This window comes from Vicugna pacos, chromosome 12 (assembly GCF_048564905.1).
Source record: "Vicugna pacos chromosome 12, VicPac4, whole genome shotgun sequence".
NCBI lineage: Eukaryota > Metazoa > Chordata > Mammalia > Artiodactyla > Camelidae > Vicugna > Vicugna pacos.
Window position 1 is genome coordinate 56,979,717 of NC_132998.1, and position 22,862 is coordinate 57,002,578.

A 22,862-nucleotide genomic window follows, 5' to 3' on the forward strand; every position below is an offset into this window, starting at 1 on the left:
CACGTAGAGAAGCACTAAAGCAGTGAAACAAAATACCACAGAAGCCAGTGTCCTAAAGACACACTCAGTGTCAGGGATTTCTGTTCCATTCGCCTCCCCCAAGCCAGGCCCAGTGTAACACCTGCGATACGGCTGCCCAGGGACGGGGTCTGTCCCCAAGCTCACTGTGCAGTGGGGGGAAACACAAGAAAATGGGGCTATGGGAAGGAGGGAGAGGGGCCCTGGGCAGGTCACCCCCATTTCTCCCTCCTGGCCCCCTGGCTCTCGCCCCATCCCGATTGTGCCCCAATAACGCCAGATGAAACTTCCCAAAGTGACAATGTTCTTCCTTGGTTTAAAAATTTGATGCTGTTTAAGTGCTGCACCGTCCAGGCTCCTCACAGGGGAGAGGCGCTCCAGGTGGCGGAGGGCTGGCCCAAGAAATGTGAAATCTGCCCCATATCTGCTGAGTGATCCTGTGCAAGTTACTCCATGCCTCCAACCCTCATCACATCTGCAGGCTGGGTCAGGCAAGCCCTGCGTTCCCGCAGCTCCAGGACGCTGAACTTCCGCCTTCTCAGCTTTCACTGCTTACGTGAACTTGCTCAGTACAGCTGGCCCACGCTTGGTCTCTGGAGTAGGGCTCTTGTTCCTCGCCCTCCAGACTTTGCCCGGTCCTCTCCATCGCCGGGAGCCACCTCCCGGGAGAGCCTTCCCAGGCCCCCAGGTCCAGGACTCTCATGTCCTCTTTGGGAGGGTCTCCTTCCTGCTCTAGGCTTGAGACAGCTCCACCTTTCCTCTCTAGCCCAAGCTGCTCTCCCAAGTATCACACCCACAGGGACAATTGTCACTTGCCCCACAGGCACTGCAAATGAGGGTTCAAACTGACCTCCTCACCCCTGCTCACTCCCCAGATCCACCTCTCCTGCTTCAGGGAAACACTATTAGTTCAAGCCAGAAGCCAAGGCTGTCAGCATGGCCCCACCTTCCTCCTCCACCTCCCTCTTTCCCACAGTCCCTGCAACCTCGACTTCCGCCTCCCAGGTATCTACCGAATCCGCCCACTCCTGTCTTTGCCCATTGATGCTGCCTTGGTTGGGGCTTTCTGACTCCTCACGCACCCCTCACCCCTTATCCTGTCTTGAACTATCCCCCCTGCAGCCCCAGAGTGATCCAAGTTACAAATCTGGCCATGTCATTCCCTGCCTACAACCCTGAAGTGAGAAAAGAAATATTCCCTGCTCTGGCTTTGTTTTAACTGACAATGGTTGAGGACTCAGCAAGGGCCAGGAGTGCTGCTGATCTTCCAAAGCCAGTTCATATCCCATATCCCGTTTTATTCACTCATCCATTTATTCAATATATTAAAATCTCAAAGACTATGCCGGCTGTTTTACAGACATTATATAATTTAATCTTCACCACAATTCCCACTTTTCACAAGAGAAAGTTTCAGAAAAGAAGTTGCTCAAGATCACACTTAAACTTGGGTTTAAGAGAACACAAGTTCCCAGGAGCAGGATTCCAGCAGCTGTGACCTGACCCATTCCCTGCCAAGGGGAAAGGATTATGGAGAAGGCAGAGCTGGAGGGGTAACAGAACCTTCCCTGGGCACAAGGCCAGTCTGCCAGTGTGTGTGACACTGGCATCATTGAGGGGACCCTCAGGTCCCTCCTCCTTAATCCAGGACCAGGACTGAAACAGTGAGAAGGAAAGGAAGTTGAAGAAGACTGCTTCCCTTCAGCCCTTGTCCCTCCCTGGTCCCAAATCACATGAAGATCTTCCCCCTTCCCACATCCTGCAGGACCCACGACAGCAGTCCCACCTCCAAGTTATCTGGTTCAGGAGAGCACCCTCAGAACCAATCCCCACCTCCCCCTGTCCTGAATTACAGATGAGAAAACTGAGACCTGCAAGAGCCAGGATCTCCTGACTTTCATTCCGTGCCATCTCCACTCTTCATCCCTAGAAATCTTCCCCAAGGAGCTCTGACAACCCCTGGCAGGGATCAGGAAAGGGTCTCGGTGTAGAAATGCACTTGGAACCCACCTGGTTAGTGCCAACCTGCCACTCACCAGCTGTGTGAGTCTAGCAGATCACTTCACTTCTGTGTTCTCATCTGTAAAATGGGTGCAAGTAACACCAGCCTCACTGACTCATTGATGCTCTCATGGCTGCTGAGAGCATCAGTGAATAATATATATGCATAAAGCGTCTGGGCTATAGAAGGTGCTGAGCCAACTTTAAGCCCAGCTGTGTTGTCCTCAAAGAATTTATGTGGAGAAAGAACCCAGCTCTACCCCTGCTTCCCGAAAGGGCAGAATGACGGAATATTAGAAAACAGATACAGGCAAATGCTATGAAAATTTGGGGAGGCAGAAGTTTCCTCTCATGTCAGCTGCTTGCTAACCCAGACTGGACAAAGGGAAAACAATAATGTGGAGACCAAATGGGATGATTGCTGAGTTGGGGTATCACTCACTATTTTCCCAGTGACCTCGAACTTGACCTTCCCTAAAGAGAGTCATTTGGCCAAAGGGCTTCTTCAAGAGACCCCCGTTTGTGGGCTTCCCAGGAAGGGCAAAGCAGGGCGGGGCTGGGGAAGGCAGGATGGCGGGCGTCCGCGGACCCTCACCCGCCGGCGCACCCGCCCGGGGCGGCGCGGACTACAGCTCCCGGCATGCCCGGCGCGCGGTACCTGCCCGCCTCCAGCCGCCTTGCCTGGAGGATGCAAACGCCGGGGAGAGCGATGAGGATGGAGGCTGGCGAAGCAGCGCCGCCGGCGGGGGCGGGCGGCTGGGGCAAGTGGGTGCGGCTCAACGTGGGGGGCACGGTGTTCCTGACCACCCGGCAGACGCTGTGCCGCGAGCAGAAGTCCTTCCTCAGCCGCCTGTGCCAGGGGGAAGAGCTGCAGTCCGACCGGGTGAGGCCCGCGGGGTGGGGGGTCTTCGGGCTAGAGAACCTTCCCTCGCCTGAATCCGGGCTGTTTGGCCTGGCCCGCCCGCCGGGCTGGAAAGGCGGCTGGGTTTATTTCCCAAAAGCTGGAGGCGGGAAGAACTGGCCAGAGGAGGGGAGAAGGAAGTGGATCGGAGAGTGAGGGATGTGCCCATTGCCGTGGCAACAGGACAACGCCAGACTGCGGCCATTTGCAGCTTCTGAGTGCTACCCTGGGCTTCCAACCCAGGAAGCTGATGGATGGGGACGCTCCCTGTCCTTTGGGGCTGTGGAGAGGGTTGGACACTTAAGGCCTTCTCTCCTGCCCAAACTGGACTCCCTCACCACAGAAGGAGTTACTGAGGCTGCTCCTCCCTGCCCTTTGGGGTGTGGGTGGCCCAGGGGTGCTGAGAGCTGGGTGGAGAAATCCTGGGGTAGCTTCTGAGCTGGGCTTCATTAGGGAGGAACTCTGGCCTGGGGCACCATTTCTGGGTTCCCCTCTCAGCTCTGCTGCAAACTGTCTGCATGACCTTGGGTCAGACCCTTCCCTGCTCTAGGCCCAGCCCCTGTCTGTAACCCCAGGGGGCTGGTCTAGCAATGACCTCTAAGGCCCCCTCTCTCCCGTTTCCTGACCTTCTGATGCTGTGACCTTGGACAAGTTCCCTCACCTGGTGATGTCTGAGTTTTCTCTCTGTAGAGTTGTACTGATGCCCGCTCTGCCTCCCTGCAGGCTGAGGGTATCCAATGAAATAGCAGCTCCTTTGGAAACTTGTAAACATCCCCAGAAGAACTGGAGATCCAGTACAGGACTGGATTCAGGGAACAAACTCTAAGAGGGGCAATCCCTGAGCGCTACTCTGAGTCGGTGCCACTCAGACCTCACTGGATGCTCACAATGCCCTCTTGCAGAGGAGTGAGGCTCAGAGAGGCCAAGTCACTGGCCCATGGTCACACAGTCAGGAAAAAGCAGACGCAGGATTTGAACCTAGGTGTATCTGACCTCAAAGCCTTTTTATTCCATCCTGCTGCTCTGTTCTGGGGAAGAGCAGTCTCCACACCCCCTCCCTCCCTCTGATCCTTTACTGGAATTGAATTGAGGCGGTATGTGCAGGGTTGGGCAGGGGAGGGAGCTCGCTCTTCTCTCACGGCCTGTATCCTTCATCCCCATAGGATGAGACCGGGGCCTACCTCATTGACCGCGACCCCACCTACTTTGGGCCCATCCTGAACTTCCTCCGGCATGGCAAACTGGTGCTGGACAAGGACATGGCTGAGGAAGGTAAGTTGGTCCAGGAGGCTGGCAGGGGCCCACTTCCTAGCCCTCTGCTCAGCAGTCTGCCAGGGCCTTCCGTGGAGGTCCAAAGCCATTTCTCCCATCTGGAGGGAACATCTGCTTTCTTCCATGTTTCCTCCCTCTTCTCATCCCCGGCAGGACTGAATCCCAAAGCCTCTGGCCAGACTGAACCTGGAGGCTCTGTCAAGGTGACTGACTGGCCCATGCTTCCACTGGGTGTTGTTGGAGGGAGTGACAGAAACATGGAGGCAGAGGACAGAGGGAGCCAGCGAGGCTGGCAGCCTCTGCTGTGGGCAGGGATGCCCTTTCTCTGGGTCTCCTGGGAAGCCAGTTGTGAACAGGGTGGAGATGAGTGTGGGAAGAGATGCAGTTCTCTTTCTCTGGGTGATCCGGTATCTCAGAAGCCTGGTGAGGGCTCACAGTCAGCAGGCGGGTGGAGCGGGTGCCTCTTCCCAAACCTGGCAGCCTCGGTAGCACAGTGCTGGTGGCGCTGGCTGTGGGCAGGGCAGGGCAGGGGAGGAGGGAAGCCTGCTCCCCAGTGCGGCTGTGGTCCCTCCCAGGCCTGGGTAGCTGAGGTCCTGTAAATGCTCACTTCTGGGCCCAACAGACGTGGGGAAGCCATGCCTGGGAGAATGGCTTCTTGGCAGAGCCCCAGGAACAGGGACTACAGTTGGTGCCAAGTGCATTCTTCTTGGGGTACAAGGTGTGCCTCTGGGTCAGGTGACGCAGCCAGGCTGGCTTGGACATGTCACTTCTCCTTTCTGAGTCTCTACTTGTGTGTATGAAGGGGTGGGCGGTGACGTACATTGCAGAGAACAAGTTCTGAGACGGTAGACACGAGTTCCGGGGCTTGTACCCTGTACACATCCAGCACATCCTGTCTCCTCAGTCGGGCCCACAGTCTTCCCTCCTTATCCCCATGGGACACTGTGATCTAGAGGCCATGTGGCTCCCCAGTGGGCCAGGTCTTCAAACTCAGGGCCCATCATCAGCTCTGCGGAGCCCCACAGCTTTCCTGGCAGCCCCTGGGGGAATGCAGATACCACGGGTGTGGCCTGGGCCCAACAGTAGGTCCCACGGGGAGGGAGGTAAACGCTCCAGCCGCATCACAGCCGACACCTGTTTACAGGTTCTGGGTTTGTCGAAGCCCTGGCACTCCCAGCACCTTCAGACAGGGCTCGGTCTCCCATCCAGGGTACCAGGGGAGTCTGGGGGGAGACTGACTAGCTGTGTGGCACCTAGAACATCACTTACCCGTCTGCGCCCCCATGCCTGCATCTATAGAATGGGGTGACAGTAGCACCCGCCTTGCTGAGCTGCTGTGAGGATAAAAAGAGCAAATACAAGTGTGTCACTTAGCCCAGTGGCACCGAGCACTCGTGATGCCAAGCTGGTTGTCTGTCATCTGCAGGGCTCCACGGGGGCACCCAGGCAGCAGCACTCACTGACATGGGCACCAGGGACAGCAGGGTAGATCAGCATGGGCCCTGTCCCCAGAGGCCAGTCATGGAAAGGACCAGAAGTGTCCCTTCCCTGCAGGAGCTTAGGGGAAGTCCAAAGGCTGAGGGCCGTGCGCTTCACTGGAGAGGTGACTCCCTCAGTGTCTAAGACCCTCAGTTCCCTTAACTGTATGAGGACAGTCATGCCTGCTTCTCCATGGCCCTGGGGCTTGTGATGAGCACAGGAGGGGCTTTGCAAACTGTAAAGTGCGGTGGTCGGAGAGATGCAGGTGCACAAAGATAGTGCACTTAGTGGGCTCTGAAGTCAGAGGAACTTGACTCTGAATCCCAGCTCCTGGGCCTTGCTCAGCTGCTGCTTTTCCTGGTCCTCAGTTTCCCTGTTTGTTCATTGGGGGTGATGAAAGTACCTACTTCTCGTTCTGAGAATTAACTGCAGTAAAGAACAGAACATGTCTAACCCGGTGCCTGTCCTTAGCATGTGTTTCAGAGATGGGAGCATGTCTTCGGGGGCCAGCCAAGGCCCTTCTCACCCCAACAAGCCCGCTGCCTCTTGATAGCCCTAGAGCAGCCCCCAGATAGTGGACCAGCAGGCGTCCCTGGGTGACCATGCTCAGCATAGCAGGGATGTCACGCTGCTGAGTGGCGGCCTCTCGCCGCTGCCATGGGGAGTATGGGACCCAAGGAAGGAAGTGTTCCCTCTTGCCTGACCCCTGAACTCAGAGATGCTCATGACCCTCTTGTGACTGGAGCTGGGGGTGGGTTTGGAGGTGGAAGGGACCAGGTGAGAATGGGGCATGGGGGCAGTGGGGGTGACCAGCGGCTGCTCTGTCTGTGCCAGGGGTCCTGGAGGAAGCGGAGTTCTACAACATCGGCCCGCTGATCCGCATCATCAAAGACCGGATGGAGGAGAAGGATTATACCGTCACACAGGTCGGGGAGCAGCGGGGCAGCAGGGCAGCATCTGTGGCCAGAGCAGGGGGCGGTGGGGGAGAGGGAGCAGAGACAAAGAGGGAGGCAGGAGGAAGACTTGGGGAGGCTGAGCTCACCTGTAAGCAGATGGGTGGTTGTCCCGCTCCCAGACTGCCCAGCAATGCCCCAGACTGGGAGATGGACACTGGGTCCTGTCCCTGCCTTGGCTCTGTTTGCTGTGTGACCTTGGTCCTTTCATGCCCCTCTCTGGACCTTGATTTCCTCTTGTGAAATATAGAGGTGCTGAGAACTGTCTACCCTTTCCTTCCTCACAGGCAAAACGGGGTCAGTGTGGAAGTACAGGGGGCCCTGTGGGGGGCAATGCAGGATTGGTACTTTGTCCATTTCATGGGATCAGGTGGTCCCCCGGAAGGTACAGCGCACACTGCTGGAGCTGGCATTTCTGAGCTTAGACCCTGGATCTAAGCGGCCAGTCTGCAGGGGGAGCTGGAAAGATTCTCTGCCCACCCTGGGGAAGTCATGGTGGGTGGGAGATGGGTAGTGAGGTACCATCTTCCAGCTCCAGAAGATTGAAAGGGGGTGCTCCATTTCTCCTGGAAGGTCTGCCTCAATTAGTGACCCAGAATGTCCCCCACTCCCCTCCTCTTTCCCTTTTGTATCACCTGTGTTTCAGTCCTGGCTCTGCTACTCTTTAGCTGGGTGACTTTGGGCAAGTAACTGACCCTCTCTGAGCTTCCATGAAAATCCCATAATCTCTAGGGTTTGGGAAGAATTAAGTGAGATCATGCATGTTGAGTGCCTGGCACATAGTAGGTACTCAGGACATGGCTCCTGTCTTCCCACTCTGTCCCCTCCCCGCCTCGCTTCCTTCTCGCCTTCTTAGGGGTAGATGGTGGGGGGAGGGCAGATGCTCTTCCCCATCCCGAGCCGCCTGGCCCTCCCACAGGTGCCCTCCACATCGCCTCTCTGCCTGCAGGTCCCGCCCAAGCACGTGTACCGCGTGCTGCAGTGCCAGGAGGAGGAGCTCACGCAGATGGTCTCCACCATGTCTGATGGATGGCGCTTCGAGCAGGTGGGCTGGGTGCTCAGGGGCCACAACTAGGAACTCCCAGCCTCCAGGCAAAGCAAGCCCCTCCCTTCCCTCAGCCCCAGCTTGGGTTCCTTACTGCAGCCCCCTTTTGGGACGGGGGGCACCAATTCTTAAGTCTAACTAAACAAGATGAAGAAAGGCCACAGTTGGCAGCAGACTGACCAAGAAGGAGAAAGGATGGAAAACCCACTGGCCACAGGGCAGCTCCAGGGAATCCTCTTTAGTGAGAGTCCTCCCAGCGACCAGGAAGTGGTCTACACTGCAGTATGTAAATCTCTGGCCCCCCAGGGACAGCTCTGGTTCAAGGAGACAAGATGTACATAGGCAAGCGGAAGCCCCTGTGGGTCCACACTTCTTGTATTAACTCCCCAGATACAGCTTCCGGGTCCTCGCAAGGGACATGCCCAGTTTCCAAGCTTTGCCACATTCAGGAAGCCCAGAGCAGAGGCCCCCCGGGAGGTACTTACTTTGACCCATACTCCCTCCCAGTCTCCATGCACTTTCCCAGTCGGGAGAGATTTTTAGTCATAAACGGTGTTGCCCTAGTAATGCACACCTCTCTCAGGCTTCCAGAGGAACAGAGTTAACCCAAGGTCAGATTTGCCCTTAGTGAAGGAGAAGGACTGGGCTAACCCGCTGTCCACACGAGCCCCCTTGCACCTGGAGGCTGAAGAAGGGAGAACCCCAGGCTCTGCAGGATGGCCAGACAGTCTGCAGGAACACACCCAGTGCACTCACTGGATTCATATCTAGGCCTCACCGCTGATATGCTGTGTGACCTCAAGCAAGTCACATCTCTCTGGGCCTCACTTCTGTAATCTGTGATGTGGGCCAGTAGTGCCTCCTTTGCAGGGATGTTGTGTAGATTAGAAAGACTGAGGGGGAGGGTATAGGTCAATGGTAGATTGCCTGCTTAGCATGCATGAGGTCCTGGGTTCAATCCTCTATTAAGAAATAAACAAGTGAGTAAACCTAATTACCTCCGCTGCCTCCTCCCCTCTCCCTGAAAAAGAAAGACTGTTGATAAAGTCCCTCGCCCAGGGTAGGCCTCTCAACATTGGAGCCAGCTAGCATCCTGTGAATTATCAGAAGCACTTAAGTCTGGAAGACCCTAAAGAGGACTTGGGGTCCCGGATTCAAATCCTGTTCTGCTCTTCCTGGCTGTGGGACTTCTGGCAGGCCACCACCTCTCCAAAGCCTCATCTGCCAAACGGGCTGATTTTTCTCTGCCTGCAGAGTGACGGCTCCTGGGGCTGAATGAGACCTGTCGTGTGCAGGGCCTTTAGCAGCCAGAAGGGGCCCTGCAGGTGTGGTTATTTTAGGGACCCCAGAACAAAGATGGGGTCACTCTTGAGAGCCTATGGGAGTCTTGGGCAATTGCGTGTGCTCTCAGAGGCTGAGCAAGTGTGTCGGGGCCACCAGCCTACGGAACGGGTGGCCTGTTCTACCTCTGCTTCCCCAAGTGAGCAGCATATTCTATGGGGCTCCACCGGGTCGTGCCGACTCCACCCTGCAACCTGGTTCTGGGGCTGTATCAGCCACATCTGGGACAGAGAGGGACAACCTGCCCGTTACAGGCCTCTGCCTGCTTTCAGAAGGCAGCCTGCTAGACCTGGGACCAGGCTGGGCAGGGGAGGAGCAGCAGCAGTGATAAAAGCCTTCCTCGAAGGACCAGGCCCAGCCGAGCCAGGTGGGTAGGCTGGCCCTGCGAATGGACCGAAGGGCATAGGTGGCAGCGGAGGGGAGGACTGACTTTCAACTAGAGCTGTCCTCTGAAAGCCCAGGGATGGGCCTGAAAGGAACAGCAAGACTGGGACGCAGTTGGTATCTTGACAGTTGCCCATGTCCACCCTCCCCTGACCCCCAACCCGACCTATCATTTTCTTTCCACGCTCCGCCCCTCCAGCTGGTGAACATCGGCTCCTCCTACAACTACGGCAGCGAGGACCAGGCGGAGTTCCTGTGCGTGGTGTCCAAGGAGCTCTACAGCTCCCCGCACGGGCCGAGCTCCGAGTCCAGCCGCAAGACCAAGGTGAGCCCCCCGAAGTCAACCTCCTCTCCTTTCCCCCTCCCCTCGCTGCCTTCCCCCTAGCCATCCCTGCTGCTTCTTTCTTCCTCCTGCTGTACACGCATAACCCCCTGGCCACGGCCCATGCCATCCATCCCATGCTACCCACGGTCTGCTCATGCCAGTTACCCAGGCCCAGGCTAGGGGGGGAAGTGAGATGGGGTTATCCTCAGGGCCCAGCCAGAGTGGACTTAGATGCCACCTGAATGATGGTCACATGGTGGCCATCATGGTAGTGTGTCACAAGGGGTAGTGAATTGAACCAGGCATGGTGACCTTGGACAAGTCCCGTCCCCTCTCGGCACCTTGTGTTCTTGGAGAAGTTAGGGGGGTGGATCACGTGCTTGCGAGGGTGCCATCAAGCTTGGAACTTCTGGGATCTCAATGGCCAGTTTATTTCCCTGGGGCCCGGGCTGGGGTGGGGCAGCCAAATCAGTCAACCCTGTCCCTCCCCCAGGCTCCCTCCTCGGGCACCACAGCAGAGGGGTCAGGAGCCCTTGGGGGGGTCCAGCCCTGTGTTTCCGCCCTGGCCTGTGAGGCCACATCAGTTGGTGGCGGGGAGGGGGCTGAGCGGAGGTCCTGCCACCCTGGACCCAGAGCTGGTCGGAAGCCTCGGGGACCTTCAGTAAAACCAGCGGGGCAGGCAGCAAGCCAGGCTGGGAAGGAGGGAGACCGTTCCTTCTAGGAGCCTGTCCCTGTGTGGTGGAGACTTAACGAACTCTGTCTTCCCGTCTGTCTGTCTGCCTCCCTGTGCTGTGACTTCCCCCGCCCACTCCACCCCCATCAGGGCCAGTGGCTGGTGTGGTCTTTCAGGGGTGCGCATGAGCCCGCTGCTCCTGCCTCTCTGGGCCAAAGCCTCGGGACCTGGGCTGCCAGAGCCTCTTGCTGGCATCTCAGATCTGGGTGCTGTCTGCCCTGGGCTTGCCCTGGCCTCATTTCTCCTCCGGGTCAGTCCTTCTAAAGTGAGGCCGTCTCAGGTGCCCCTCAAGGATACCCCAGCCACACACCCACCCCTTTCCTCCTCCACCCCCTCACCTAGCCTTGCTCTCCGTCACAGCAGCTGATCCCCGAGCATCCTCAGCAGGACCCCACCCTCCGCTGGTTCCCACCCCACCCCCAGACTCTTCCCAGGCTTCCCAGGGGACTGACCAACCAGACGAGATGCCCCAGCTTCTTTGGCTGAGTGATCCCCTCCCCTGGAGGTCCCCCTTCATCTTGCCCACCGGCTCGCCCTGAGATGGGGGCCTGTGGGGACCGTCGCCAGCAAGCCCTGGCCCCCTCGTTAGTTCTGCACTCTTTCTTCCCTGGGTCCGCCGGCTGGTCCACAGAGCACGGAGGAGCAGCTGGAGGAGGAGCAGCAGCAGGAGGAGGAGGTGGAGGTGGAGGTGGCACAGGTGCAGGTGGAGGCAGATACACAGGAGAAAGGTGCAGCCAACCCCCAAGGAGAATGATTGCTAACCAAAGCCGGAGCCTCCCGCCCACTCCCTGCTGGAGCCAGCTGCAGAACCTGGGGGGCCCGGGGATGGCCGGGGGGCGGGCCCACCAGGGTTAGCTCAGCCGCGTGCCTGGCGCCTCACCTGCATAACCATCCCTTCTCTCACTTTCTCTTTGCAGCCCAGTCATCTCAGGATCCCGCTAACCTTTTCTCCCTCCCACCACCGCCTCCTCCTCCTCCTCCGCTTCCCGCTGGAGGTCCTGCCTCATCTTCATCCACCTCTTCTTCCTCCTGGATCTCATCTACACCCTGCCTCTTCCCTCTCTGCCCCTGTCCGGGTTTTCTCTCTGCCTGCTCACGCCTCCATCCCAGGGCCACCTTGGTCCCAGCCTCCTGCGCCCTCCACCCAGGCACCACGGCCCTGCATCCCAGAGCATCCTGCCTGCCGCATCCTGCATCCTTTCTGGTACCTCCTGCCTCCCGGCCAGGGGAGGAAGGGCACAGCTGCACCTCCTCTGTGCCCACTGACCCTGCTGGGCACGTCTGAGGCTGGGCTGCCCTGCTCCAGCACCTCACCTCCTCGCCTCCTCCTCACATTTCCTCCTTGCAGGTTCCCGTCTGCACCCCCTCAGACCTGAGGCTGTGCTTGCAGTGAGGGCTTCTCCTCGGCCCCTCGCCCACCCCCAGAGATGCCATTCCTGGTTTGTAGCTTGGCAGAGCTGGAGGGAGGGGTGAAAGCCAGGAGGGTGCTCACCTCTCCTTCCCTGGACTTGAGCCGAACTTCCGGCTGACTTTCTCCCCTCACCAAAGTTTCTCAGCCTCTCTTGGCCTTGAGTGAGAGGCGCTGAGACAAGGCGAAGGGGCAGGAATTCTTTCCCACCTGCCCATCAGCACCAGAGCCAGGCTGGGAAGGAGGGAAGGGAGACGGAAGCCAGGTGCCCTGGACTCATCCTGCATGTCCAAGAGCTCCTGCGTCACAGCCTCGTGGCACTGGGTTCCCTGTTTCTGCAAGGGTGGGAAGGACAGACCACACTTGGATTCCCCAGGTTTACGAGGAGTCGGCTAGAGCTGGCTAAGGGTCCAGGTGTGGCAGAAAAAACCCTGGCCAGGTGCCCACTCAATCTTACCTACCTGCTGTGTGACCTTGGGCAAGTCACTGTCCCTCTCTGGGCCACAGTTGCCTCTGAAAAGAGGACAGATAGCTGCTCACTGGGACCTTTTGCCTGAGACAGTGGTGACCAGCCTCTCTTGGCCTCCTGGCAGAATCTGGCCTCCTAGTTGGCCACCACTGGACCTGAGATGGGGCTTGGGAGCTCCCTTCCTGCTCCCCCTCCTCCTCAGCTCTGAATCCACTTTTTCTGGGCCTTAGCCCCCCTCCTTCCTCCCAGAAAGGACCTTGTGACTCACCGACCTCTTTCTCTCTCCCTCTCTCCCCCACCCCACCCTCCCTCCATTTCAATCTCCTCTCTGCCCTTCTCCTGGCCCTGCATTACCCCCTCCTCACTGGTCCCCCCATCCCCCTCCCGGTGTTCTGACCACTCCCCACCCCATCCCCCTGCCCCCTCTTATTTTCTAGCTGTTACAAGCCAGAGGCACCCGGATGTGAGGCCCCAGATCACCTCCAGGGACTTGGGGTTCCGATCTGAAATCCTTTATTTTTGTACCATGGGGTGGGCCCCCGGCCCGAGGCGGAGGAAGAGTTCTCCCCCTTGTCACCTCTGTCTACACCTGTGGGGCTGTGATTTACCCCTGCCCCTGGGGGCCAGGTGGAGGCCCTCTGGGAACTCTCAAGGCCTGAGGTGGGCCCTGGGGCCCCTGGGCAGAGCCACCTGCCTGTGGCCAAAGTGTGGCGCTGTCCAGCTGTGTCTCCCGGGCCCCCACGTCCCCTCCCCTGGGTCCCCCAGCTGCATGGCAGATACGCTCCCTCCCAGCCCAGTCACGTCACCTCCTTGAGCCTTAGTCTCCCTGTCTGTCAAATGGGTTCACTTCCTGCCCTACCTACCTCACAGGGTTGTTGTGAGGTTACAAAGAGGAGCAAAGTCCTGGAAAGCCCTCAGGGAGTGTATAAAGCGCAGACAGGGGCGGCCCTCCCTTTACCCTTCCCTCGGGAGTCGGGGACCTGTCTAGCCCTGGGTGGAGATTCAGGGTTTGGTGGGAGATGGAGGGTGTGGGGGTTGGCCCTGTGGGAAGCAGGGGATGTGTGACTTGGCCTTCACCTTGGCTGCTCCCACCCCTACGCCCTCCCCGTCTATAGAGGGCCCTGGCCCAGAGGGAGGCAGGCCATGGCTTAGAGAGGCAGTGCGGCCACTCAGGAACTGGTGACAATGGAAAGGGGGACACTCCTCCCTCTGCCAAGGGAAGAGTCTGGGGTGGCAGGGGCTGAGTGAGGAGCCCCCTCCTGCATTTCTGGCCTCCCGGGCTGGGTACTTGCTTCTCAGCTGTGTCCGACCCCCCCGTGAAATAAAACCTAAAGAAACAGCCAGGCTAGCTGCCTCCCTCTCTTTGTCTGGGCTATGTTTGGGGACATGAGCTAAACTCAAGGTGAGATAGACAGTCCAAAGGTAGTGGGGCTTTTTCCTAAAGCTCAGGGACCCTGCCCTGTTGTCACTCTGTTGGGAGGGGCGTTGTGGCTGGATCCTACATCCAGTGGCCAAACACCGAGGGGACCGACTCTGCCTTACTAAGTGAACTTTGGAAGGTACCAGCCCCCTGGAGTCACACAGGTCTCTTCCAGCCTCCAGGCAGCCCTAGACCGGCCAGGGTGCTAAGGGCATAGGGAATTGGGCTTCTGGGAATCAGGATGCAGGTCCTCCCAAGCCTGGCTCCCTGCCTCCCACTTCCCAGCCTCACCTCACCATTCAGATGGCCCTCTGTATCCTGGCTTCACCCTGCCACCTTGCTCCATCCTAACCCCCCAGGATGACCACTCTGCTTTTTGCTGTGACACCTCTTGGTCACCTCCACCCTCAGCCCCAAGTCCTAGGAAATACAAGCCCCACCCCACCCCCAGCCAGTTCCTTCACCTCCTTGGTCCTGCTGAGTGTCTGCCTTGCTCCCCTGCCCCTAGCAACTTAGCACTGCTGGGGTACCTCTCTGCAGAGCAGTGGTCCCCTAGGCAGAGGCCCTCCTCTAACCCCTCAGCAGTCTGGGGGGGTCTCACCACTCTTCCCCTTGGGCCACTCAGCATTCTGAAGTTGACCTCACTTTTTGTGTCCAGCTTTGCTTAAAAGAGAGTCACCAGGAGGCTTGTTGAAAGAATAGGTTATGCCATCCTCGCTGATTCCGACTAATTAAGATCCGAGTAAGGCTGTGACTTTGCATTTTAGCAAAGCACCTTCCAGCTGTGTTCTGCTCCCCCTCTGGGATCCCTCAAAGGCCCCCCAGGGTGGAGTCCTGCCCCCACCCTAGAGGTCCCCACCCACAGCGTCTGCTCCATCTGCTCCATCTCCACAGTCGGGACCCAGCAGGGGAAGGGCTCTCCACATGTGGACCTGGTAGCCGCTGCCTGTCTTTGAAAACCCTTTTGAGACTAGGTCCCCTCCAAGGCTCTCCACTTCCTTCTCCTCCCAGCTAGGCTGGGAGAAAGGCTTGTTCACAGTTGACTCTCCCTCACCTCCGCCAGGACCCAGCCCAGCGGCCCTCCCTGACCACGCCCACTCAGACCACACCCTTGGCTGCCACCAAGATTCCACCCCTCTCAGGTCTCCTCCAGCCTCTGGCCACACCCCTCAGCCTACTCTGGGCCCCACATCTGCAGTGTCTGTGTCTCCCCCACCTCCTCCATCTTCCCTGGACCACCTTCCGTGGATGGTGGCTCTAAAGTCCCTCCGGACCTCTCTCTCAAACTCCACCTGCCTCCAGCTCATCTCCCTCCCAGAGGCACCCCAAGTTCATGACACCTTCCTAGAGCCCTTCCCCACCCCACCCCAGGTGACCAGGGTCAGGCAATGAGTCCTCCACCAGCCCAGCTGGGAGTGGTCCTGGGTGAGTCCCCTCACCTCACCCCATCCACTGAGGCACCTGGAGGACAGTGAGGGTTCTTCAACCCTATGTCCATCTCCACTGCCCAGCTCGGTCCAGGCCCCATCTTCTCCTTGGGGTTCTGCAGTGGACTCCTCACCAGCCTCTCTGCCTCTGGCCTCCTCCACACTGGCGCCAGTGGTGGTTCTAAACTGTGAATCTACATCCATGTCACTTCCCTGCCCTAGAGCCTTCCTTGGCTCCCCAGAGTGCCCAGTCCTTCGCTAACCTCCAAGCTGTTTGTCGTCTGATCTGTGTGCTGCTCCCTGACCATGAATTCCTTTTCAGTACCCCCTCCCAACCTCTGTTCTAACTAAAAACAACTTACTGTTCCCTAATAGGCCATTGACTTTGGGGACTCTCTGCCTTTGCACATGCTGTTCCCCTGCCTGGAATGCTCTTCCCCATGTTGGCCACCACTGAACCCCAACTCAATTCTCACCTCCTCCAGGCAGCCTTCCCTGACTTCCCAAGTTACAGGCTACCCTCCAAAACCCTCCATACTGGATCATCACCCCAACCCATCCTGAGATCAGGAGCCAAGTTCCGTGCAGCTCTGTGACCCCCACCACAGTACTTGGCACATGGTAGGAGCCTGTAAGATGCTTGCTAAATAAATGACTCAAAGAATGCAGAGGGAGTGCCGTGCAGGAGGGAAAGTGGTAGATGGGAAATGGGAGATACGGCTTCCACTCCAGGCTCCACTCCTGCCCCCTGGTGCAATCTTGAGGATGTCTCTGCTGCTCAGTTTCCTTCCAAGATTCCAGAAGAAGCCCATCACTTGTCCCAGCCCTCACTCTGCTGAGAGTCACCAAACTGTTGCCCCCACCTCCAGGGTTGCTCCTGGGACCTTGGCAGCTGCCCTGGAGGCCAGCCCTGTCCCCACTGGCCCCACCTTAGCCTTCTGGACACTTGGCCAACAGGCTGAGCAGACAGCAGGGTCTGTTCGGTCAGATCGGTGCCTGCAGCCGCATTCAATCCCTGGAGCATGACCTCGGATCAGACGGCTTTATTCCAAGGGCAGCGGAGCCCACCTCCAGGTGAGGACGGGCAGTGAAAGCCAGGGTGGTGGGGGCAGGTAGGGGTAGAAGGACCCTGGAACCAGGGCTCCCCACCCTTTGGCTTGCAGTGGCCACTGACCCACTTGTCTGTCTCCAGGGGTCTGAGGGCCCTTCCTGCAGAGGCACCTTCCACCCCAACCCCTCAAGTTAGGCCGAGGGCTCCACAGGCTGGAATCTGCTGAAGTGGATGCTGTCAAAGCAGCCTCTGCGCTGGGGCAGGGGCAGGGGGCTCAGACACTCCTACTGGGACCTGGGAGCCACGTATCACTGCTGAACGCTTCCCCCCAGATCAGCAGTGGAGCAAGGGGAAGGAGAAGAGAGAATCAGGAGGGGACAGGCTGGATGGGAGTCCCCCAGCCGGGCCTGCTGACCATCCCAGGCCCTCGGTGGATGGCTGGACCACCAGCTAATGGCCTTCCTCCCTCCTTGTGCCCTCCCTGCGGCAGATGTCAGGGAGCAGGTGGGGGGACAGGGGAGATGCCACCTTCGGTCCCCTCAGGGCCCTGCTATCCACAGAATGCTTGTTCCCCCATCTGGTGGGTGCCCTGGGCTCTCTGAGTCCAAGAGGTGGGCCACTGCTCTGCAGGGCGGGCAGCCCCTCAGGTCAGCACCTGCTGGATCCAGCCAATCACTCCCGTGATGCGAGTATAGACACCAAAGTAGTTGGGCCGGCCACAGCCCAGACCCCAGCTGACCAGCCCCGCCAGGAACCAGCGGCCACTGGGCTCCTTGCACACCAGTGGGCCACCTGAGTCGCCCTGTAGAGGAGGGGAGAGACGGGGCCAAGTCAGGGTAAAGCACTCCCTTCCAGGCAAGGGTCCCGACTGCCAGGGATGTTCTGAGTGACAGCAAGGATGTTACATCCACTTTGAAAGCCTCTGATAAAAGGAGGGAGCCCAAACCAGCTCAGCCTGGCCTCCAGCAGGGCCTGGCTGTCATGGAAGCGAGGCTGTGTGTCCCCCACACCCAGATCTGCCTCCCTTCTGTGGGCTCCTTCTAGCCCTCTGCTGGGCCACTTGGGCAAAGTGCCTTGTGGTGGACAAGGAGCAGGGCTGGGTTTGGGCCTCAGACCTGCCCACCTCAGGTCTCTTCTGCTCTGGGACCTGCAACCTGGAGCAAGGCTCTCCACCTCCCAAGCCTCAGTTTCCCCAACCATAAAGCGGGGACAGCCAACCCCACCTTGCCGGGAGGCTTCAGCAGCCTATGTGAGCAGAGGGCCAGGTCCTGGGTGATGCGAATGAGCAGCGCCCTCTCCCCCGTCTCACCCACCCACCGCGGGAGTCACCTGGCAGGCATCCTTCTTGCCCCTGCGGTAGCCGGCGCACAGCATGCGGGGGGTCACCTGGTAGCGGTAGGCCTCGCTGCACAGGTCCTGCGGGATCAGCTGCACGTCCACTTTCTGGAGACCGTTGCTGGTGGGGCCTGCCCGGGAGGATGGAGGGCAGAGGTGAGAAGATCTGAGGTGCCACAGGGCCCCCCATTCTTCCTTTCACGATTCCTCTTGCATCTCAGGAGCCCCCTTCATCTCTCCTGCTCCGCCCACCCTCCCAGCCCCACCATCTGCCTCACCATCACTTGTTCCGGCTCCTTCTCTGAATGGCTGGTGGGGACAGAGCCCCCACCCAGAACCTATCTGGACTAGAATCCTCTTCCTGCTTCCCCTCCCCTCCTTCCTCCCAATTGAGGCCACTTGGCCACCTCCCCTCTGCCGTGTGACAGCCCTGGGGGTTTTTCCAGAACACACATCTCACCCCTCCACTCTCTCCCTAAAACTCATCAGCATCTCCCCACTGTCCAGCCCAGCGCTTCTCCATGAGGGCTGCGTGTTAGAACCCCCAGAGGGTGTCAATATAAACTGTCCCTAGTCCCACCCAGAATGGAGATCTGGTCTGTTCACCTGGGGTGGGGCCCAGACAGCAGTGTTTTTCTCGAAGCCCTGAGGCTTCATGCAGATCAGGAGAAGAACTCCCAACCCAAGGTCCTCATGGCAGCCCCCAAGGCCCTGCCTGTCTTTCCCGCTGATCCTCGCCCAGATCAACCTGTTTCCCGGCTCCCTTCTGGTGCTGGGTGTTCTCAGGGATCCCTGAGTTGCCACCTGTGCTCTTACTGGAAACACCTTTCCCCTTCGCTGAGACACCGCTGACCCATCCTCCAAGCCTCAGCTCAACTGCCCCTCCTCTGGGCTAACACTGCCCCCTCTACCTCCCCATCCACATCAGCTCTTAGCACTGGCTGTCTCCTCAAGAATGTTCCCTGTTCATCTTTAAATCCCCTTTGTCCAGCTTGATGCCTGGCACATAGCAGGTGCCCTTAAAAGTGTCATTGAATGAATGAATGAATGTCCTTGCTTTACCACTGTTTTCCACCATCCTCTTGGACAAGTCACTTTTCACCTGAGCTTCAGTTTCTCCATCTTTAAATTATCCCTCAATCCTGCCTGCCTCCAGATTGTAAATTGTGGTTCACATTTTTAAAGCCACCACCACAAAGGGTGCAAGGCGTGGCTGGAGTTATGTACAGAACTGAGAGGTGGTCTCTGGGGATGGCCAGCTCTGGTCAGTTTAGGAGGGATGGGGAGAAACTCATGTTTCTGAGAGGCAGTAGCAGAAATAACAAGGGCTCAAAGGGTCACACAGTCCTGGGTTCTAGTCTCTGCTCCAGCCCTCTCTAGCTGTGTGACTTTGAGCCACTGCTAAATGTCTCTGAGCCTCCGTTTCCCCATCCTTAAAATGGGGCCCATAATAACCAATAACTAGGGTTACTGGATTGATTAAATGAAATCATGCTCCCCTAAAATCTAACCTCGGTGTGGAAAGTATTAATAATTAAGAGCCTCCACCCGCTGTTTGAGGAGCAGAAGGTTGGAGCTTGCCTGTGGGCCGTGGGGACCCTGGCCTACCCGTTCACACATCTCCCCCAAGGTAGCCTTCCATGACCTTGGTTCTTCAATGCCCTTCGGGAACGAAGGGGAGAGCCAGGAGGGCAGGGGCCCAAGACCATAGTAAAAGCTTGTTTCCTTCTGTGAAATCTAGCCCAATTTCATCCCGGGACTAGAGGGCATTGGGGTGGAGCCCGGGGGCCCCTTGCCCACTCCCCTCCAAGTTCAGAAGGTGGGTGTGGCGGCCCACCCTGTCTCCCCTGCCCGCGGTCCGGCTTACCGCCCTCGCGCAGGGCGCCCCAGCCCGTGATCCAGCAGTGCAGGCCCGGCTCGAAGAAGTGGGAGCGCGCAGGCAGGCAGACGGGGCGCACGGCGGCCGAGCGCACCACGGGGTGGTCGAGCTGCAGCAGGGCCACGTCGTAGTCGTGGCTGTCCTCCTCATGGTACGGGTGCAGGAGCAGGCGGCTCACCTTGAAGGACACCTCGCCCGGCCAGCGCGAGCTCTGCCACACCTTGCCCAGGAACACCGTCCACAGCGTCGGGGAGGCCATGCTGGGGGCGGGGAGGGTGAGCGCACTCAGCAGCCGCCTCTCCCACCCCATCCCGGATCCTTAGGGTAGCCAGCTTCCCCACCCGGGACACTGTCTTCCACACCCATCCCTGACCTGCTCTGGAAGGCCGGGCAGCTGGTGGTACCATGTTCAGTGTTGGCTGTGGAGCCCCCTCTCCTGCCTGGCTTCCAGCCCCAGCTCCATCCCACCCCAGGTGCAACTCTCGAGGTCTCACTCACTTCATCTGTGAAATGGAATAGCAGCATCTACTCATATGTTCCTGGGGGATTTTTTTTTATTTGGTTTGTTTTGTTTTGTTTTTTTGGTGGTGATGGGGTAATTGTCTATTTATTATTAAGGTTTTTTTTTTTTAATGGAGGTACTGAGGATTGAACTCAGGACCTCATGCATGCTAAGCACGTACTCTACCACTGCGCTATACCCTCCCTCCTGTCCCTGGGGGAATTTAATAAGACTGTGTATGTAAAAAAATTAGCACAGTGCAGGACACTGACAAATATTTTTCTCCTTTTTTCTCTCTATAAAGATACTCTACATAAAGTGTACTTTATAGAGGGGGCCACTGTGAACCCCCTGAGACTTGTTAATCCTCAGGAGGAGGGGGAGGGAGTTGAGTGTGGGTGAATCGGCAGAGACCGGGCTGTGCAGACCCCTGGAAGCCAGGTCAGCATCAGGTTTCTCTTTACCTTGTGGGCACTGGGGAGCCAGGGATGGCGTCAAAGAAACCAGGTAGTCAGACTGCACCCAGAAGGAACACCTGGGTAGCCGGGCAGAGGATGCAAATGTGAGCTGGGCTCTGTGCGGGCAGGGTGACCCTGGGGTGATGGTGGCAGTGTGGAGAGGAGATTTGTCCGGAGCACTGAGAGGACTTGCTGCCTGGCTCTGAGTGTGAGGGGCGGAAGACGAGGTGCCCTGGTGGCTCCAGGTCTTTGGTTAGGGCTGTGTAGACCCAGGTCAGAGGGGGAGATGTAGGGAGAGTCCAGGGCTGGGTGTGCTGGGGGTGGGGGCTGGGGCCCAGGACATCAGGCTAGAGGTGGATGGACAGCACTGTCAGTCCACCACGCAGATGGGGAAGATGTCTGTGGGGTGGGGTGGATGCCCCTTCCTGTGGGCTTCTCTGGTCCCCCTCACTCCAGGTCACAGGCAGGCCCTGGAGGAGAAGGTCATGGACGATGACCAGATCGAGCATTTCTGTTCTCTGCTGTACCCCAGTGTCTAGCACAGCCCCTGGCACATAGTGTTGGCACAATAAATCTTGCTAAATGAATGAATCACTGACTCAACTGAAAGCAAGATATCAGAAGCAGAGCACAGAGAGGTTGAGCAAACTTTTCAGGGGCACAGAGTATGTTTGTGGTGGAGCCAGTACAGAATTCAAGTGTCAGAACAGCCAGTCTGAGGGGCTTCCCACCGCCCATCTCAGACACACTGTACCCACCTGCCGCGGCCTTCCCTAGCCCATCTCTGGTGGTCTCTGTCCCCGTGCCGTCCCCCTCACCTGTCCTCCTGGAAGCAGTGGGCAGCTGTGATCACCCAGCGGTTGGCGATGAGGGCCCCCCCACAGATGTGTCGGCCCCGAACCTGGAGGCTGGCCTGCCATGGCCACTCACCCTCCGAGGACACGGCCCCGCCCACGATGCGGCCGGAGGGGCCCTGCAGGCCACAGTCTGGGGGTGGGGGGGCAGGGATGGACAGATGGGGAGGGGCAGGAAGGAACCAGGGAAAAAAAAGACACAGAGAGACAGAAGGGGGAAGCATGGAGGAAGAGCAGAGGAAAGACATGGTTGGAGAAAGGGAAAGAGAATGAAGGAGTGAGGAAGGGAGAGAGGTGGGCAGGACCCAGATGAGGGGGCAGAGGGTGCGGAAAGAGACAGATGGACAAACAGTGAGCTCTCCCTCCACTCCCCAGTGTGGGCACCTCCCTCCCTCCCATGATCGAGGGTCCCGCAGGGGGAGGGCTCTCCTGCCCACCCCACCCTGTTGGAGCGGAGGCCCCAGGGCCGCGGGCGGGCGGGCTCACCGCAGCGCTGCTCGTCGGAGCCGTCCCTGCAGTCCGGGTGCCCATCGCACTGCGGGTTGGGCTTCTTCACGCAGCTGCGGTCCTCACACTGAAAAGTGAAGGTCCCGCAAGGCACCCCTGGGGTAGAGGGGGTGGGGGCAGGGCGCAGAGTGGGTCCCTGAGCCCGGTCATGCCCCACCCCCAGGTGTGGTACCCAGAGGCAGAACTGTGCCCCTAATTTCAGACGAGGCTCCCAGGAGCAAGGCTATGCCTCGCCCATCAGACTAAGGCTCCCCGCTTACCTAGTCTTCCAGGCCCCGGCCCCACCCAGCCACCACCCCGCTGCTCCTCGGTGTCTTCTCTGTGAAGAACTTTCTGCTCCACCACCCGGCCTTCTCCTGGTCTCCTTTCCTTCTGCCTATTTAAATTTTACCTCTCTTTAAGGCCCAGTTCCAGGCCTGCCTCCTCTAGCAAGCTCTCCCTGCCTGGTCTCCTTGTTGCCCTCCAGTCTTCCTATGCTCTGGCTCAAAGCCAGAGAGTCAACCATCAGGTCTCTGTACTAGTAAATGATCCCTAGAGGGCAGGGGCCGCATCTGTAGTGTCTTTTATTCCCATTTCCTCACTCTGCCTTGCCTATCACTGGGTAGTCTGCAAGTGAAGTTTGGTTGGTTGGATGGATGGATGGATGGATGGATAGATGGATAGATGGATAAAACAATGGAGACACAGACAGGAGACTGGGCAGACCAACAAATGGGTAGCTTGATGATCTGGTGGGAAGACTGACAAGCAGCTAGAAGAATGGATAAATGAATGGATGTAAGGACCAATGGACAAACAGGTAGTTAGAAAGATCATTGGATGAATGCATGGTTGGAGAATGGAACAATGGACATACAGACAGGTAGTTGGGTAAACCAATAAATGATTAGATGGACAATAGGGAGATAGGTGGTTGGACAGACCAATGGATGAATGGGTGAGTGGATGGATGAATCAATGGACAAAGTGGTCAGAGGGACCAGAAGATGAATGAACGGATGGATGGATGGACGGACATAAAGGCGTACTTATAGACAGGTCAGTAAGTATTCGGACAAGAGAGCAGAAACCTTTGGGGAAGGAGCATGCAGAGGGCTGGG

At 58.1% G+C, this 22,862-nt stretch overlaps 2 protein-coding genes across 8 annotated transcripts in view; one reads left to right on the forward strand and one right to left on the reverse strand.

Moving 5' to 3' along the window:
* Nucleotides 1–2,693: 2,693 nt before the first annotated feature.
* KCTD17 (potassium channel tetramerization domain containing 17) lies at nucleotides 2,694–13,666 on the forward strand. Of its 7 annotated transcripts, XM_031671693.2 has the most exons (9): nucleotides 2,694–2,902; nucleotides 4,084–4,192; nucleotides 6,506–6,597; nucleotides 7,574–7,669; nucleotides 9,594–9,719; nucleotides 11,084–11,180; nucleotides 11,370–11,447; nucleotides 11,801–11,891; nucleotides 12,767–12,982. In XM_031671693.2, the coding sequence occupies exons 1-9, from the start codon at nucleotides 2,708–2,710 to the stop codon at nucleotides 12,834–12,836; spliced, it is 954 nt and encodes a 317-aa protein (XP_031527553.1). In that variant the 5' UTR covers nucleotides 2,694–2,707; the 3' UTR covers nucleotides 12,837–12,982. The 7 variants fall into 7 exon arrangements, with proteins under 7 accessions (XP_031527553.1, XP_031527545.1, XP_031527548.1 ...); XM_031671685.2 differs by lacking the exons at nucleotides 11,370–11,447; nucleotides 11,801–11,891 and having other exon boundaries at nucleotides 7,544–7,669; nucleotides 12,767–13,666; XM_031671688.2 differs by lacking the exons at nucleotides 11,370–11,447; nucleotides 11,801–11,891 and having other exon boundaries at nucleotides 12,767–13,666.
* Nucleotides 13,667–16,870: 3,204 nt separating this feature from the next.
* The window catches only part of TMPRSS6 (transmembrane serine protease 6), a 34,400-nt gene continuing 28,408 nt past the window's right edge, over nucleotides 16,871–22,862 (reverse strand). Inside the window, exons 14-18 of the mRNA XM_015241601.3 lie at nucleotides 21,742–21,858; nucleotides 21,220–21,388; nucleotides 19,430–19,701; nucleotides 17,557–17,693; nucleotides 16,871–17,029 (exon numbers count right to left, since the gene is read on the reverse strand). Coding sequence (XP_015097087.1) covers nucleotides 16,871–17,029; nucleotides 17,557–17,693; nucleotides 19,430–19,701; nucleotides 21,220–21,388; nucleotides 21,742–21,858 — 854 coding nt within the window. The remainder of the gene's footprint in view (nucleotides 17,030–17,556; nucleotides 17,694–19,429; nucleotides 19,702–21,219; nucleotides 21,389–21,741; nucleotides 21,859–22,862) is intronic.